The sequence below is a fragment of the Drosophila simulans genome, chromosome 2L, assembly GCF_016746395.2.
Source record: "Drosophila simulans strain w501 chromosome 2L, Prin_Dsim_3.1, whole genome shotgun sequence".
Classification (NCBI taxonomy): Eukaryota; Metazoa; Arthropoda; class Insecta; order Diptera; family Drosophilidae; genus Drosophila; species Drosophila simulans.
This window is the reverse complement of record NC_052520.2, coordinates 12,761,051-12,779,138: the sequence shown is the minus strand read 5'-3', so window position 1 is coordinate 12,779,138 and position 18,088 is coordinate 12,761,051. Positions and strand designations below refer to the sequence as shown.

General features: G+C 42.9%; 4 protein-coding genes across 10 annotated transcripts; all 4 read right to left on the bottom strand.

Annotated features, from left to right (window-relative positions):
- Positions 1–282: 282 nt before the first annotated feature.
- Positions 283–4,565, bottom strand: LOC6732136 (adenylyl cyclase X E). The gene is made up of 12 exons (XM_016180069.3): positions 4,416–4,565; positions 4,214–4,354; positions 3,898–4,057; positions 3,068–3,839; positions 2,889–2,989; positions 2,472–2,829; positions 1,955–2,408; positions 1,529–1,890; positions 1,381–1,475; positions 1,166–1,317; positions 964–1,099; positions 283–906 (listed from the first exon to the last, which is right to left on the bottom strand). Exons 1-12 carry the CDS (start codon positions 4,485–4,487, stop codon positions 338–340), a joined length of 3,372 nt encoding a protein of 1,123 aa, XP_016024818.1. The 5' UTR covers positions 4,488–4,565; the 3' UTR covers positions 283–337.
- A 75-nt stretch (positions 4,566–4,640) lies between these two features.
- LOC6732135 (adenylyl cyclase X E) lies at positions 4,641–9,086 on the bottom strand. 7 transcript variants are annotated; one of them, XM_002079231.4, is made up of 12 exons: positions 8,945–9,086; positions 8,753–8,893; positions 8,538–8,697; positions 7,589–8,369; positions 7,351–7,451; positions 6,951–7,296; positions 6,419–6,869; positions 5,978–6,339; positions 5,818–5,912; positions 5,602–5,753; positions 5,400–5,544; positions 4,641–5,330 (listed from the first exon to the last, which is right to left on the bottom strand). In XM_002079231.4, the coding sequence occupies exons 1-12, from the start codon at positions 9,044–9,046 to the stop codon at positions 4,834–4,836; spliced, it is 3,333 nt and encodes a 1,110-aa protein (XP_002079267.2). In that variant the 5' UTR covers positions 9,047–9,086; the 3' UTR covers positions 4,641–4,833. The 7 variants fall into 7 exon arrangements, 6 of the variants coding, with proteins under 6 accessions (XP_002079267.2, XP_016024812.1, XP_016024816.1 ...); XM_016180068.3 differs by having other exon boundaries at positions 5,187–5,327; XM_016180063.3 differs by lacking the exons at positions 8,538–8,697; positions 8,753–8,893; positions 8,945–9,086 and having other exon boundaries at positions 7,594–7,703.
- On the bottom strand, positions 8,208–13,403 carry LOC6732134 (adenylyl cyclase X E). The gene is made up of 14 exons (XM_016180060.3): positions 13,201–13,403; positions 13,013–13,153; positions 12,797–12,956; positions 11,964–12,747; positions 11,783–11,883; positions 11,384–11,729; positions 10,884–11,331; positions 10,464–10,825; positions 10,311–10,405; positions 10,092–10,243; positions 9,899–10,037; positions 8,945–9,826; positions 8,753–8,903; positions 8,208–8,369 (listed from the first exon to the last, which is right to left on the bottom strand). Exons 1-12 carry the CDS (start codon positions 13,291–13,293, stop codon positions 9,294–9,296), a joined length of 3,354 nt encoding a protein of 1,117 aa, XP_016024809.1. The 5' UTR covers positions 13,294–13,403; the 3' UTR covers positions 8,208–8,369; positions 8,753–8,903; positions 8,945–9,293.
- A 1-nt stretch (position 13,404) lies between these two features.
- On the bottom strand, positions 13,405–17,653 carry LOC6732133 (adenylyl cyclase X E). The gene is made up of 12 exons (XM_002079229.4): positions 17,488–17,653; positions 17,298–17,438; positions 17,082–17,241; positions 16,237–17,020; positions 16,074–16,174; positions 15,675–16,014; positions 15,101–15,551; positions 14,687–15,048; positions 14,534–14,628; positions 14,317–14,468; positions 14,115–14,259; positions 13,405–14,004 (listed from the first exon to the last, which is right to left on the bottom strand). The coding sequence occupies exons 1-12, from the start codon at positions 17,596–17,598 to the stop codon at positions 13,454–13,456; spliced, it is 3,393 nt and encodes a 1,130-aa protein (XP_002079265.1). The 5' UTR covers positions 17,599–17,653; the 3' UTR covers positions 13,405–13,453.
- Between the last annotated feature and the right edge of the window lie 435 nt (positions 17,654–18,088).

Sequence of the window (18,088 nt, the reverse complement as noted above, 5' to 3'; positions counted from 1 at the left end):
ACACGGTCTGGTATTAATTCAATTAAAACTGAAATGCGGGAATGAGGCAAAAAGGCTCAATCTAGTTAGCAACCAGGCTTCTGCTTTGCTCTGTTCATGTTTTTGACACTTTTAATGGATAGGCACAGCAAAATCATTAATTATGTTTCGAAATTCGAATGGAAAATGCATGTCACTTTCCGGCTCAGGAAATGGGGAGACAATTGGGCAGGTCTTTAAAGAGCTATTACCGAAAATAAATTGTCATTTAGAAAGGAGAATTAGTTTATTAATTAATTTTATAAGCATATAACATAAAGGCCACATTGCTTAGTTATTTAACTAACAAAAAACTCATTTATATACTTTGCAAAGTGTGTCGAGACGTGCTAGCTATACTGTTAGTCATATCCGGATGAGTATAGGTGGATTGCAATGATATAACAGTACTGCGCTCCTGGTGACTTGGAAATCTCGTTGCCTTCTGTGGAATAAAGTTAAGGTTCTCATCGATACCAACCAAATAGGTTGGTATTTTGCCACGACCCTTAACGAAAGTCATGCCGCGATAAGAACAGGTAATGCCGAACTGTTGCAGAATATTGGACGTCTCTTCCGTCACCTGGATGTGTCCTGGCAGCCCCGTTGATTCCATTCGCGAGGCCATGTTGACCGGATTGCCCCAGATGTCGTAGTGCGGCTGCGAGGCACCCACAATGCCGGCCATCACCTCACCGCTGGAAATGCCGATGGCGATTGTTCCATCCGTAATATTTCGATCACCAGCAATACTCTGGTACGTCTCATTGCTCTTGGCCAGGGTTCGCATCATGTCCAGCGCATACGAGGTCATCACAAAGACCACTTCATCGAGGTCCTCATTGTTCTGCTGGAACAGAAGTCTTCGGCCGTGTTCTTCATTGCATTCTGTAATGTACTATTTGATACTTTTTTCACATGGGTTTTCATAAGATTTATAACAACCAGTTGGAGGTATGCTCTCTTTGCGATTTGTACTAGTGGAGCCGGCAAAGTTAAGATCAAGTCCACACGCCGCCATATAGGTGCAGCCGACGATTTTGATTTTCTCAACCGTGTAATACTCCTTGTAGAACAGCAACTAAAAGTGTGACATTCTTTTTTTATAAAACAAAAGAATTATTTTGTTAAAATATAGGAACCCTACCAAGGTATCGAACTCGGCAATAATCTCATTGAGCACTCTTAAGCTTCGAAGATCCATTTCAAAGTTAATCAGCATGGCAAACATGACAGACACCATTCGATAGTTTTCGAAGTAGAGTTCATGTTTGGCCAACGAATTGAGATACACATCCACTAAGAAATATATCAAAATCAATCTTAATATTAATGTTTTCAATTTACCAGTTGTAAACTCACCAATATGAGATGGCAGTATGTTGTTGAGGATTATGATGATCGAATGATTTGTAAGGTTGGCGGCATTCTCCTCCTTTCGCAGATCAACACGCCAGCTAAGAAAACACGATTGAATAACAATTAAAATGGATATGGATACCGAGCTCACTTGAAGTTTACTTTGTTGGTGAACTCTATTTGGCGCTCCTTCACAAGCATGATTAGAAAAGTGATGCATATTAGCAGGGCATGGGCGTACTCGGATTTGAAATAGGGGTTTGTCGTAACGCTGTGATGGAAGACGAAATCGAACTGGAAGAAAATCAATAGCAGATAGGCGAGCGTCTCCAAAAGGGCCACTGCCGTCTTGACCATGATGGGTATGTGGGCGAATGTGAAGGTCAAACAAATCATCAGGGATAACATATTGGTCGTCACCCAGGGATGAAAGCATATCTTGGCCTCCTGCTCATAGTGAAAGAGTCTTTCCTCGATATAAGCCATCTCGAAGTCTTCGCGTTGGCAGCTCATCTGTTTAGAAGATTCGCCGCTCACTTAAACCGTACTAACGTTGCATCCAACTTTAAGTACTTACCACAATTACGCACATAACAAAAAAACTCGATATCATTAGAAAGAGGTATATGCAGATGCGGATGGGTAGACTGTTTAGGATCTTGTCATGGATGCGAAATATTATGCAACTGAATCCATTGTAATGATGGGGCACATTTTTCCGGCCATATCTGGTCCAACAATACTTCTTGTACCACGCGATTAAGGCCAGAATGCACTGTATTATGGCGACTGCGGCTGGCAAAACGAAGCAGGAGGGGCATATCATTTGGGTGTCCATCAGTTCAATGTACACCAGTGAGCAGCCAACGCATGCGCCCAGAATAATGCTGTATTTGTACATATAGTCGGTTTGCTTCAGATAGGCTCTTTCCAAAATCGGATCGGTAAAGGTCAAGCAAATGTTTAACTTTTGGTGTGCAGGAACTTCTTGTGCTATGTTGAAACGACAAATGCCCAATAGCCTTTTGGGACTGTGACCCAAAAGGGTTTATATTTAGAAAATATTTTGTGTTACTAAAAAGTTGTGTAGTTACCTAAATGCACTGACCGGCATTTTGCGAAACTCTTCACGCAATTCTTCGTGGAAAAGCGCCCTTAGACTTTGATTAGCAGAATCACTCAGTCTTGGTGGAGCTCCCATATCGCACAGGGAAAGGGTATGCAGATCGTCAAGAAACTCGTCACTATCTTCGTCATCCATTTGCAAGTCCTCTCGAATTATATATGATCTTATTCGGTATTTTTTCAGAAGAGGATGATCCCTGGCTTTTTCAGGTCCATCCTCAATGTCGAAGCGATTAACGTTCAGATTGTTTAAGGTGGCACTACTTATGTGCACACATCCCGGCACTCCAGTTGATTCTAGAACATTGGCTATGGTAACATCCAATCCTAGAAGTTCGGAAGCATTTGTAATCAACAGGAAGTGATAGTTTGTCTTGTCCATTTACCCCATATATCGAACTGCAGCTTGGCCTCCCCGATGACCCCAGCAAACAGATTGCCCGAATGAACTCCAATGCGCATATTGATGTCCAAGCCATGAATGTCCCTACAAATTGGGGCCAATAATATTAGTGAGTATTTTGTGAGCTTAAGAAACTGTATATGTATCTTATATGTAACTTACCGGACCTCCATGATGTGGTTAATCATGGAAAGACCTAGGATAACACAGTTATTGGCGTGATCGGGATCGGGGTCCGACAGACCCGCCACACAATAGTAGCAGTCCCCCAGGAACTTGATGCGCTGCACCTTGTAGCGATAGGCAGCCAAATCGAATCTGCCGTAGAGATCGTGCAGGACCTTCACCAACATCTCCACCGTCAGTGTGGTGGTCAAGTGAGTGTAGTTCACCACGTCTGCATACAGGATGGAGACATCGGGATGGATCTGTATGGCCATTCTGCGCTCCATGGCGGTCCAGGAGTGAATACCTTGCTTGGCCATTATGATCCTGCCCTGAATGTCTTTCTGCAGGGGCAGCGAGATCTGCGGCGGCAGGATGCTGTCCAGCAACTTCTTCTCCTGCAGCCGTGCGTTGCGCAGCCAGATCTTCTCCTTGATGTACTGGTGTCGGTCCAGGAAGGAGGAGCGCACCACCGTGTCGTTCATAACGCGGTAGAAAATGCCCACAAGATTAAGGCACAGGTAGTGCACCATGTCCACTGACATTCCGCCCACCGAGAATAGGGCAGACGCGAATTCGGCGAAGCCGTGGGCAATGAAGATCACAAAGTAGAGTATATAGATACCGGACACCACCAGAGCCAGCAGGACTGCCCCGCTGATGAAGTGGATCGGCAGGAACATGTATATCATGTATATTATGTAGGTGTCGTAGAATGTGCCCAGTATCCAGCTGTGCGCATAGGTGTGGTAAATTGATTCAGTTAGATCTAAAGGTGAGTATATAATTTAAGAAATATGCATTAATGATCATAACCAAATACCAACCAGCGAATACCAAAGTCAGGGAGGCAAATATCGAGCTGGCATACATGTACCACGTGTGTTTCGCAATAAATTCATCGCAGAAGTTAACACTCAGCACAAGTATAAGAACCAATGCGCATCCTATGGTAAGGGCCACATCGAAATAAATAATTGATCGGCTCTACAGGAGATACAATAACGAGAAAAAAAAATGTCAAAAAATTACATTATGGAAGAAAACTTCTCAATTTAGCTTTTAGTGGTTTTTAAATATTTTGTGCCACTTTTGGTCTAAAATTGTAGCTAAGTTAGGCGGTTCTTAGTAAGAACTTCTTACCTCAATTGTTGTTAAGAGTAAGGTGCAGTGCACGGAGGTAACGAAAATATGCAGCATAAAGAAAGTGAGTAGGTAACTCTTCCAAAGCCGTATCCGATACAGTCGAAACTCGCTTTCCAAACGCAACTCTGCACATTTTGCCTAGAATATTCGGACATTGAATACTAAATAAAGGATTGCAGGTCCAAAGACTTAATTTTACCTTAAGGTAGCCGGGTTCCCACATGCGTTCCTTTGAATAATTAAGCTGACAATTTCCTAGGGATTTAGGCATTTCGTTTCACAAGCTTATCTTTTATTTTCGATTCACAAGACCCGGCAGAACAATTTGAGCATTGAACACACAGCCTACCTAAACAAGATTTTTATTTCAATAAAAAAAATGGTTGAGCCTTGCAAAGGATTCAAAAATTGGTACAAAACGTTCTAAGGTATTAAAAATATTTATTTTCCACATAATTTTTACAAGATTTGAGTCCACATCATTTTGTAAGGCTACGCATCTCAAATTTTACAGTCAAGAACTACGATCTCAAAATTTGAGAAACGTAGCCTTCAATATGCATTTGCCATTCTAATTCCATATTATGAAGATTTTACCGAAAAAATTTGCATCTGTCTTAGGAGCCGTCCAGGTCAGGTTTTAGATCTGATGGGTTCTCCGAAGCTCTATCGATTTTCTTGGACATGAACTTTAGGTCTTTATCGATGCCCACAAAGTAGGTGGGAATTTCACCACGACCCTTCACAAAGGTTAAGCCGCGATAATAGCACATAACATCGAACTCCTCGAGCGTTTGGGCAGTCTCCTTTGTAACCTGAATATGGCCAGACAAACCAGTCGATTCCATTCTAGAGGCCATATTGACCGGGTTGCCCCAGATGTCGTAGTGCGGCTGGGAAGCGCCCACCACCCCAGCCATTATCTGACCCGTAGAGATACCGATCCTTATCTCGCCGGTGGACAATGCCCGATCGAAGGGTTTTCCGGCGTAAGCCTTGTTGCACACCGACAGGACACGCATCAGGTCCAGAGCAAACGTAGCCATTATAAAAGCCACCTCATCATGGTTCCTCTCTCTGATAGATGACTCCAAACGCGAACGCACCTGTTCTACTAAGATAATAAAATACAACCATAAAAAAGTAGGTAACCTATGTTAAGAACCAATGCATTGGTACATACATTCGGATGACAATGATGTACTGCCGAAATTCGAGTTGCTATCAATGTTTTCGATCAGGCTGAAGTCCAATCCACAGGCCGCCATATAAGTGCATCCCACGACTTTGATTTTTTCGACTACGTAATATTGCTTGTAGGCAGAAAGCTACAATCAGAAGGTATAGTATATTAGTCGTAAATTAGATTCAATACAATAGCTTACCAGTCTGTCGAATGCTGTGATTATATCATTTAGCACTCTTAAGCTGGGCAGATCCATTTGAAAGTTTGTGAGCATGGCAAACATGACTGATACCATTCGATAGTTTTCATAATACAATTCGTGTCTGGCTATAGAGCTGAGATATACCTCGACTGCGAAAGAGAACTATGAACTTAGATACTAAGCTCTTTGGGGCGATATTCGATGCAAACTGACCAACATGAGATGGAAGAATGTTGTTAAGCAGGATTATGATGGACTGGTTGGTTACATCGGCCGATTTTTGCTTTTTCTGCAGGTCCAGGTTGAGCCTGCAATCAGTTATGAAAATCAGAATATCAGCTGATTTAAAGAAAGTATTTGCTATAGGCATTACTTGTAGTTCATTTTAGTGTTGAACTCTGTCTGACGTTCCTTAGCGTACATAGTTATCAGCATCATGCACACCCTGCAGGAATGCGCTATTTCAGCCTTCAAATAGGGCGATGTGGTGACACTGTGCTCAAAAATGAAGGCGTACTGGAAGCACACAACCAGGACGAAGGCCACAGCTTCAATGCAACCGATGAAGGTCTTGAGGGCGAAGGGTATGCGGGCGAAGGTGTAACTCATTCCCAGGATCAGGGCCATCATGTTCGTATAGGCCCAGGGGTGGAAGCAGGTAAACGGATCCATGTCATAGTTATAGAGCTTGCTCTCTATAATGTCCAACTCATATTGGTCCTTTTCACAGCTCATCTTTGGGCATACAAAAAAAGAAAATATAAATATGTTTATATTAAAGGCAGCTTTATGCACGCGTTATTTCATAACTCACCAATATCAAGGAGAGCACCAAGTAATAGCACACTATTATAATCATGTAGACAGTGAGGCGAAGGACAAAACTGTGCTGGATCTTTTCAAACAAGTTGAATATGGCGCAGCTGAGTTTGCCGTAACTCCTGAGCTCGTTCTGTCCACTATGCCACCAGCACACTTTCTTGTACCAGCAGATGAATAGTAGGAAAGTCAGGACGAAAAACGCCATTATGTCAATGAAAACACCCGTATAAAAGAGATCTGAGTTGTTCACGGACTGGATGTAAATGAGGCAGCACCCAATTCCCCAGCCGAGCGCCACTGAGTATTTAAAAATATAATCGGGCTGATGCAAATAATTCCATTCCACAGATTTGTCCTTAAATGCTACACAATATAGGCCCAAATCGCGTTCGACCTTCTCGATTTTCACATTTCTTTCTCGTCGTGACCAAGGGAATTGAAATCTGCGGTAGTAGTTCGATATTTTAAACTTAAAAAGTTCTCGTATTTCGTTATTTCAGTGCACAATTTCACCCACTACTTACTTTAAGCCACCCACCGGCATCTTTCTAAATTCCTCACGCATTTCATCGGACAGTGAATCCGGCTTCAAAATCTGGGATTTTCGGTTAGATCCCACGGTTTGAAGGTCCAGGTTAGGAACACCCTCAACTACGCTCATAATATTATCTGAATCACGTGATGGTATGACGGCGAGGAGATAGGTGCTCATCGGATGTTTCTGCAGTACGGGATCCTTCTGGGCCGCTTCCGTGCCCGGATATATCCTGTATTCCGCAGCGTTCAAGCTACTCAGAGTTCGTCCACTAACATGCACATACCCAGGACTTCCGGTTGCTTCCAAACGACTGGCAATATTCACGTCGGTACCTGGAAAACTCAAGAATAAGTTTTGGCTCATTGATTTCTTGTGTTGCAACATACCCCATATATCGTACTGTAGCTTGGCCTCGCCGATCACACCTGCAAACAATGTTCCCGAATGGACACCAATTCGCATGCCAATATTCAAGGAACGATTCACACTGTGGACGAAATGGTACTCAAAAGAAAAGCCAAGTTAGAGAAAGAAAAACTAAAAAAAAACTAACCCCTTTCTGCCGATGCGGGACGCCATAACTCATAGATTGTAAACCTATTGGGATCATAGTAATCAACATACCTCACCTCCTTAATATTAGCAATCATGGAAATTCCCAGAGACACAGCCATGGTAGCGTGATCGGGATCAGCTTCGCCCAAACCCGCCACACAGTAGTAGCAATCGCCCAAGAACTTGATGCGCTGCACCTTGAAAGAGACGGCAGCCAAATCAAATCTGGCGTAGAGGTCGTGCAGAACCTTCACCAGCTTCTCCACCGGCAGTGTTGTGGTCAATTGGGTGTAGTTCACCAGATCAGCATACAGGATACTGACATCGTTGTGAATCTGGATGGACATGAAGTTTTCTGCTTTCCGGGAAGTGCCCAGATGGTAGAAGTCGTTGTCGGGCCGCATGATCTTTTCCTTAATGCTTTTCTGAATGGGCTTCGCAATCTGCGGTGGAAGTATGCTGTCCAGAAGCAAGGACTCTTGACGGCGAGCTTGGCGTAGCCAAATCTCCTCCGTGATGAACTGGTATCGGTCCAGGAAAGACGACCGCACCATGGTGTCGTTCATGATTCTGAAGAATATTCCCATCATATTGAAGCCCAGGTAGTGAAAAAAATCTATTGATACTATATCCAGACCATGAACATATTTAGCAACATTATGCTCGTTGAATGCCATAAAGTGAATGAAATATATCACATATGTTAGACTAACAGATATGGCTAGCAGAGCTGCTGCTTTGCTCGAAGGTATTGGCAGGAACATGTAGATCATGCAGAGCACAAAGACATCGTATAAGGTGTTAAGAGGCCAGGCAGATTTGTAATAATAATATGTGTTAAAGGCTATATCTGAAAACAAGAGAAAAAACTGCAGGTGAGTGCATATGAAAGAAAGTTGTAGATTTTAAGGACCGACTAATTATCATTGAATCAAGTACACCCACTCTACGAGTAGCTGGTGTAACTATCACACAAGTGATTACATTTTAGAGGGCATCTTCAACTTCTTACACTTACCACCCAAAACCACAACATATGCCGACAAAGTCGAGGTGAAAGTCAAGACCCATCTGTGGCGGTTTATAAAGCCTTCAAAGAAATTGATGCTCAGTAAGCCCGTGACTAAAATTAATGATCCTAAGTCAAATATCGCATTTATGTAGATGTATTTGTTATACTGCGTAGAAGTAAAATACGTAGAAATAACCAGATCGTCAACTAAAACCGCTTACCTCAGTAAATGACCATATGATTACTTGAAGAGCTACGATCAATATTATTAACATGGGGACGAAAACGGTGAGGGAACTGATCATCAAGCGAATCTTATATTTCATATATTCTTCCTCTAAGTGCAACTCCTTACATCTGGCCTACGAATATCTGTTGCATTTAAGAGCCGGAAATCTGAGCAAATTCCTTACCTTCAAATAACTTTGTTCCCAAAGGCGTTCATTAGTATATTCCAGATTACATCGCCTAAACCTTTCCCTGTACGGCGTTTTGCTAGTGTTTTTTTTGTTCATATTTTTAAATGGTATTTTTTTTGTACGTTTGAGTTATATTATGTATGAGAACTGGGTTCCAGGACTCAAAGCCTGCTTAGAGCCATGAACCTACATTTAACTTAATTGAATGTCATTTGCCTTTATTTTACATATCACAAAGCTAATATTCAACTAACAATGACAATTACAGTGTGGGTATAAATTATAGAAAATATCTAATTCGGAGTAGCGTACAGAATATATTTCTGTAAAATTTTAAAAAGTATCAAATGTATTCATTTGAAGATGTACTTCCGCTGTGAGCTGGCACTAGAGAGGATAAGACTGAAAAACGCTTTGACATATTCTTCTTCTTCAAATTTGAGGGCATAAACTTCAAATTATCGTCTATGCCCACAAAGTAGGTAGGAATTTCCCCACGACCCTTCACAAAGGTCATGCCACGGTACATGCACAGAATATCGAACTGCTCGAGAATATTGGCAGTCTCTTGCGTCACCTGGATGTGTCCAGGCAGCCCTGTGGATTCCATTCGGGAAGCCATATTGACCGGGTTTCCCCAGATGTCATAGTGTGGCTGAGACGCCCCCACCACTCCGGCCATTATTTCGCCGGTCGAGATTCCGATACAGATCTCTCCGGTAGATAGAGCCCGATCGAAGGGTCTACCAGCGTACGCCTTGTTGCAGACGGAAAGCACTCTCATTAGATCCAAGGCAAACGTGGTCATTATAAAGGCCACCTCATCGTGGTCGTTTTCTGTGCCTTTGGACTCTTTGCGATAAAGCACCTGTTCCACTAAAAGAGAAGAGTTTACAAACTAAATTTACCCCCTTCATCATTGGAAGTTCATCAAGAGGGTGTACTTACTTTCGGATGAGTAAGAAGCATGTGTTCTGCTACCAAATTTTGACTTGGCCAGGGTAAAATCAAGTCCACAAGCTGCCATATAAGTGCAGCCCACGACTTTAATCTTCTCGACGACATAATATTCCTTGTAGGCATTTAACTGGGTTCGGAAGTGATGATACCTTATTATCTAGAAAGCAATACATAAGCTTACCAGTCTATCAAATTCTGTTATGATATCGTTTAGCACTCGCAGGCTGGGCAAATCCATTTGAAAATTGATGAGCATGGCAAACATGACGGACACCATTTTATAGTTTTCGTAGTACAGTTCGTGATTGGCTACTGAATCAAGATAAACCTCAACTGTGGGTGAAAACGTTTTTGATAAGAACCTTGATCTTTGGGGTTTTATATTTAGGTAAGAACTGACCCACGTGGGAGGGAAGAATGTTAGTGAGTAGAATTATGATTGATTTGTTCGTGATGTCAGCCGCTTTTTGCTTGCCTTGCAAGTCCTGATTTATCCTGTAAACAATTCGAAAATTCCCTTGATTGAGGAGTAGAAAGAGCATTAAAAACATACTTGAAGTTAATTTTAGTATTGAATTCTGACTGACGCTCCTTTGCGTACATCGTGAGTAACATCATGCACACCCGAAGACAGTGAGCTAGTTCCGCCTTCATAAATGGTGTTGTGGTGGCACTGTGCTCGAAAATAAATGCGTACTGAAAGAATACGATAACCAAGTAAGCAACGGTTGCGCAACAGGTAATTAGCATCTTTAGGGCAAATGGAATTCGGGCAAAGGTGTAGCTTACGCCCATGATCAAGGAAATCATGTCGGTGAAGACCCACGGATTAAAACAGTTGTCAGTTACAATGTCATAGTGATAGAGCTTGCTATTGATAACATCTAGTTCATATTGATTTTTGTCACAGTTTAGCTGAATAGAATGATAAGATTCGTTAACGCAGCGGGGTACTAAGTAGCTTTAAACTTACTAGTATCGTAGATATCAACAAGTAATAGCTCGCAACTATACTCATATAGATAGTAACTCGCAGGACAAAACTGTGCTGGATTCTTTCCCAAATCTTGAACAACTTGCAGCTGACTCTCCCATACTTATGGGTCTCATTTTCGACGCTTCTCCACCAACACACTTTCTTGTACCAGGAGATAAAGAGCAATGAAGTCAGGAAGGTAAACACAACCATGTCGATCATGATGCATTCAACACAGATGGTGAATTTGTCGTTGACTATCTGGATGTAGATAAGGCAGCACCCGATTCCCCAAGCAAGCAGCACTGAGTATTTCAAGATGAAATCTGGCTTATGCAAATAACTCCATTCGAGAGACGAGTCCTTGAAGGCTACACAAAACATGCCTAAGTCGTTGTTGACTTTCTCCTCACTCGAATGGTCTCGGCAGCACGGCGATCGAATGCTGTTCACAATATTAATTTTTGTACTGAATTAAATTTTCATTTAACACCTACTTGAAGCCTCCCACTGGCATCTTTTTAAACTCCTTACGCAACTCATCTGACATTAAGGTTGGCCTCAAAATCGGGCTTTTCCGGGAAGCTCCCAACGCGTTTATGTCGATCTCAGCGTAGGAGTGCACTGCATCCACTGATCTGACTGAATTGCGGCTGGGGGCGGCCGTTAGGAGGTAGGTGGTCATTGGCTGTTTCTGCAGTATGGGATCACTTTGGGCCACTTCCGTTCCCGGGAATATCGTGTACTCAGCTACGTTTAAGCTACTTAAAGTGCGACCACTAACGTGCACGTAACCGGGCTTGCCGGTTGCCTCTAGTCGATTGGCAATATCCACGTCGGGACCTGAGATGTCAATTATCAGATAATGAAGCCACTAACACCTGGTTTACACCTACCCCATATGTCATACTGCAGCTTTGCTTGACCGATCACACCTGCAAGCAAAGTTCCTGAATGGACACCAATTCGCATATCGATATCCAGTGAACGATGGGACCTGTGGATTAAAGGGTTATTATTATATATTTGGTGGTTTGTTTTATGGGAGATTCTAGTAAATATTTCTGGGAAACATACCGCACCTCCTGGATGTTTGCAATCATGGAAATTCCCAGAGAAACAGCCATCCTAGCGTGATCGGGATCAGCCTCCCCCAAACCCGCCACACAGTAGTAGCAATCGCCCAGGAACTTGATGCGCTGCACCTTGAAAGTTGAGGCAGCCATATCGAATCTGCCGTAGAGATCATGCAGGACCTTCACCAACTTCTCCACCGTCAGTGTTGTGGTTAATTGGGTATAGTTCACCACATCTGCATACAGGATGGAAACATCGGGATGGATTTGGATGGCCATAAAGTTTTCTGCTCGCCGGGCATTCATGACAATGTTGTCTGAATCGGTTTCGGACAACATGATCCTTTCCTTAATGCTTTGTTGGATGGGCTTTGCAATCTGGGGTGGAAGTATGCTATCCAGAAGCATCGACTCTTGTTGCCGAGCTTGTCGAAGCCATATCTCCTCCTTGAGAAACTGGTGGCGATCCAGAAAGGAGGAGCGCACCATGGTGTCGTTCATTATCCGGAAGAAAATCCCCATCAGATTGAAACCCAAATAGTGAAATATGTCGACGCAAATCGTATCAAGGTCATGGACTACCTCTGCAATATCTTCATCGTCGTACTTTAAAAAGTAGATGAATAATCCAATGTACATGAGACTGACAGAGGTGGCCAACAGGGCTGCTCCCCTGATCGAAGGGATTGGCAAGAACATATAAATCATGCAGAGGACGAAGACGTCGTATAATGTATTAAGTGGCCAGTGATACTTGAAATGGAACACCAGTATCTGATATATATCTGAAAATGAAAGTCAGTGAAGATCAGGGTTCAAGGCTAATACACTTACCAACTAATACCACAATATACGCGGACAATATTGAGGAAAACACCATAATCCACCTGTGGCGATGCACAATGCTCTCAAAGAAATTGATGCTCAATATAGCAGCAACAGCAACTAATACAATTATAGCCGTTAATGATTCGTAGTAGATGAGTTTTTTTTGCTGCAAGGTTTAGCTGGTTTATAGAAACCCATTATAAGTCAAGTTTGAACTCTCACCTCAGAGAAAATCCATGGGCAGAGCTCGCAGCCTACGACCACAAATATGAACAAAGGAAAGAAGACGGTGAGGTAACTGATCATGAGGCGGATCTGATATTTTTTATACTCTTCTTCTAGACACAATTCCTTACATTTGGCCTACAAGGAAATCATTAAGTATCCTGAAGGTTTGGGGATTTTTTCACCTTTAAATAGCCCGGTTCCCACAGTCGCTCATCAGTGTAGTCCAGAAAACATTTCCTCGATCTGTTTAGCCCATACGCTGTTTTTTTGTGCATATTTTGGATTTTTTAAAAATCGCTCTTATTAATAAAGCCTACACTACTATTCAAAAGTCCCTAATGATTTTAGAAACAAATTCCACACACACTGATTGAAAAGCATAAGGTTACATATCAAAAATATATATTTCAGAAATTTTTGAAAAAATATACCAAACTATTCTCCAGATTCTTGATCGCTAGACGAACTCTTCCTAAGGCTGTCCGGATCTAGTGAAGACATAACTGAGAAACGTCTGGACAAACTACGATTGACCAATTTTGCGGAGATAAATTTAAGGTTCTCGTCAATTCCCACAAAATAGGTGGGTATGTCACCACGACCCTTCACGAAGGTCATGCCGCGGTATATACACTTGATGTCGAACTCCTGAAGAATTTTTGCTGACTCCTCCGTCACCTGGATGTGTCCCGGCAGCCCTGTCGATTCCATTCGAGAAGCCATATTCACAGGGTTTCCCCATATGTCGTAGTGCGGCTGAGAAGCTCCCACCACGCCGGCCATTATCTCACCGCTGGAGATACCGATGCAGATCTTCCCGTTGGACAAGGACTGCTCGAAAAATGAGCTTGAGTACGCCCGGTTGCAAGCTGCTAGAGTTCGCATCAGGTCGAGGGCGAAGGTGGTCATTATGAAGACCACTTCATCATTGTTCATATCACTGTCGTAGTTTTCGTCGGTCATACGATGATTACGTGCGTGCTCCACTGGAATGAGGATAGGATGATAATTAAAATTTAGGAAGTATATCTGTATACTTTCTGAGGATTGTTAAGCAACAAATATTACAAACCTTAATTTATGATTAATAACCTACCTTCAACATGTAGGGAACTATTGCGAAAATGGTCGCTTTGGCGGATGTTTGAGGCCAGGTTGAAGTCCAATCCACAGGCCGCCATATAAGTGCAGCCCACGACTTTGATCTTCTCGACTACGTAATATTCCCTGTATGCAGTCAACTGCGATCGTATGGGAATATTAGAATACGAATGAATTCAGTTAAGGAGGAAGCTCACCAGTCTATCGAATTCGGTTATGATATCGTTAAGCACCCGGAGGCTTGGCAAGTTCATTGGAAAATTGATGAGCATGGCAAACATGACTGATACCATTCGATAGTTTTCATAGTAGAGTTCGTGTTTGGCCAATGAATTGAGATAGAGGTCAACTGTAAAAGAGATCAAACAAATCAAGTTCTAATGATCATTTTGGCAAATATCCCCTGAAACAGACCAACATGAGAAGGGAGTATGTTATTGAGCAGGATTATGATGGATTGGTTTGTTAAATCGGCCGCCTTTTGTTTGTTTTGCAAATCCACGTTAAGCCTGTTAACAGCACAATGGATTTAGTTAATGAGGTGCAGGATCTACGGACACTACTTACTTATAGTTCATTTTAGTATTGAACTCGGACTGACGCTCCTTTGCGTACATCGTGAGTAACATCATGCACACCCGAAGACAGTGAGCTAGTTCCGCCTTCATATATGGAGTTGTGGTGGCACTGTGCTGGAAAATGAATGCGAACTGGAAGAATACGATTAACAAGTAGGCAAGTGTCTCGCAGCAGCTGATGACTATCTTGAGGCCAAATGGAATTCGGGCGAAGGTGTAGCTTATGCCCAGGATCAGGGAGATCATGTTCGTGAAGACCCAGGGATGGAAACAGGTATCCCGATCCATTTCGTAGTGATAGAGCTTGCTCTCAATATAACTCAACTCATACATGTCGCGGTCACAGTTTATCTACAAATTTTAAGTTCATTACAACTGATAACAAATTCTCCCTAAAACTCACCATTATTAGGGAGATCACAGCATAGTAGGAAATTAAGATCCCCAGATAGACGGTAATGCGCAGGGACACACTGTGTTGGATCTTTTCAAAAATGTGAAACGCCATGCAGCTGTATTTTCCATAGATTTTGAACTCGTAGCGCCCACTTTTCCACCAACACACGTTTTTGTACCACGCGAGGCACAGCAAGGAAGTCAGAAAGAAGAACGTTACCAAGTCGACCACAATGCATGCGGTGCAAGAAAAGTTGTTGGTCACTATCTGGATATAGATCAAGCAGCACCCGATTCCCCAGGCCAGCAGCATTGAGGACTTGAAGATGAAGTCCGGCTGGTGCAGGTAGTTCCATTCCAGGGAAGAGTCCTTGAACGCCGCACAAAAAATGCCGATCTCCCGCTGGGCTTTCTTATGGGTGTCCAATCTAGTTCGTCGGCAGCAGGGTGAGTTCAAGCTACGATGGTAAGTATAAGTTTCAGTAACAATTATTTAACTTTTCATTTAACTTTACATAGGGTGTTATGCAAATATATGTAGATATCCAGTTCACTGACAAGAAATTATAATTTACACTTACTTAATGCCCCCAACTGGCATATTCCGGAACTCTTCTCGGAACTCATCGGTCATTGATGATTGACTTGGCCTGCTTGACCTGATCCGATCGATTGACTTTACTTCAAGAATGGAGCCGGATCTAACTCCACCAATTGATGTTATAAATGACTCGCGGGCCACTTGGCCAGTAAGTAGATAGGTGTGTATGTACTGCAGCACTGGATCGCTTCGAGCCCTTTCCGGACCACTTAATATAGTATAATCCGCTGGATTTAGCATACTTAGGGTTCGTCCACTAACGTGAACGTAACCTGGTTTCCCAGTGGACTCCAGATGATTGGCGATCTCCACGTCAGTTCCTGACAAAGATATTGATCAAATTATATCAAATGAATTACTTCCTACTAGCCAAGAGTACCCCATATGTCAAATTGCAGCTTGGCCTCGCCGATGATGCCAGCGAGAAGAGAGCCCGAATGAACACCTATGCGCATGTCGATATCCAATCCACGTTCAGCCCTGTCAAATGATGGAGATCGTTGTAATGAAAGCCTATTCCTCATTCTCAATGGCCAACGTACCGAACTTCCTGGATGTTGGAAATCATGGATATGCCCAAGGAAACGCAGCACTTCGCGTGATCTGGATCCGGAGTAGTCAAACCCGCCACGCAGTAGTAGCAATCGCCCAGGAACTTAATGCGCTGCACCTTGAAGTTGGAGGCAGCGATATCGAATCTGCCGTAGAGGTCGTGCAGGACCTTCACCAGGTCTCCCACGGTCAATGTCGTTGTCAAGTGGGTGTAGTTTACCACATCTGCATACAGGATAGATACATCAGGATGAATTTGTATGGCCATGAAGCTTTCTGTCGTTCGGGGACCCACTTGAAAGCGGTCGTTGCTGTTCTCGGACTGGGTTATTTTGCTCTTGATTTTTTCCTGAACGGGTTTTGCAATTTGAGGCGGTAATATGCTGTCCAAGAGTATCGATTCCTGTAGCAAGGCATGACGCAACCAAGTCTCCTCCATGATGAACTGATGGCGGTCCAGAAAGGATGCGCGCACCATGGTGTCGTTCATAATGCGAAAAAAGATACCCATCATGTTAAAACCCAGGTTGTGTAATATATCAGTGGATATCACATCGTAGCCGAAACTATCGCGCTCAGTGTACACCGCGTTGAAAGTGAGCGAGTGCATGAAAAAGGCCACATATATAAGACTGACTGAGGATGCCAAGAGGGCTGCTCCCTTGATCGAGGGAATTGGCAGGAACATGTAGATCATGCAGAGTGCGAAGACGTCGAATGAGGTATTAAGGGGCCAGTCGTTCTTGTAATAGTGATACGAGATCATAGCAATATCTGAAAATGAACAGTCTGTGCGGTGAATACATAATTTGAATGCATAATTTGATAAACTCACCTGTGAGTACCACTAGATATACCGATACCACTGAGCTGGCTATCATGACCCATTGGTGGCGACTGACAAATTTTTCGCAAAAATTGATGCTCAACACGGTTAAAACCAGGATAGTGTTTACTACTCTGATAACCAAGTTAACAATTATGGCATTATAGTGCTGCATAAGAGTTTATTTAACTGAAATCGATTTGTGGGTCAAGCGTAAAATATCACCTGTACGTAAAGCAATTCGATTGTCAAAAAGCTGATGGCCAGAATTATGAACAATACGTAAAAAATTGTGAGGTTGCTGACCATCAGACGGACCTGGTAGTACCTATACTCCTCCTCCAAATTTAGCTCCTTGCATTTTTCCTACAAGCGAAAAACCTTATTTGCTGAATAAGGGTGGACTATAGCTTACCCTTAAGTAACTGTGTTCCCATAGGCGCTCGTTAGCATAGTCAAGATGACATGGTCTAAGTCTCTTTCTTTTTAACGGCGATTTCCTGGTGTTATTTCTGGGAAAACTCATGGTTTGGGCTAGTGTTCTATGTAAGATAACTATAAATGAGTGTAGGGAATAAGCTGGCTATGTTTCTTCTAAAATTCTGTAGTGGTAGACAATTAGTTTTCCTAGTCCTGGTAATGTTAGGTTTTGGTAAAAATACCATGAGCTTTACCACTTTCATTTCATGTTGTCCACAAAGACTGTATCTCAAAGGAGTTTTCAGACGTAGATCTTCAGTTGAAATGTGAAGGGAAGTTGAAAGGGTTGTGTCCCATGCAGGATACGTGGCGAAATCAATGTCGGTCCCAAAAATTTCACTTATTCCGGGAACCGCATGCAGTTTGACGGGAGTCCTGCTGCTCCGGCTTCTCGGCCATCTGCTGTGTTGTGTTTTGTGGTTTTATTGGTTTGCGCCAGCACATTCCATTTGCAAAATGATTGGAATTTATGCTTACAGATTAGATGGCCTCGCAGGAGCAAATGCTCACCCCCACAAGCCCACAGTTCGCCGCAT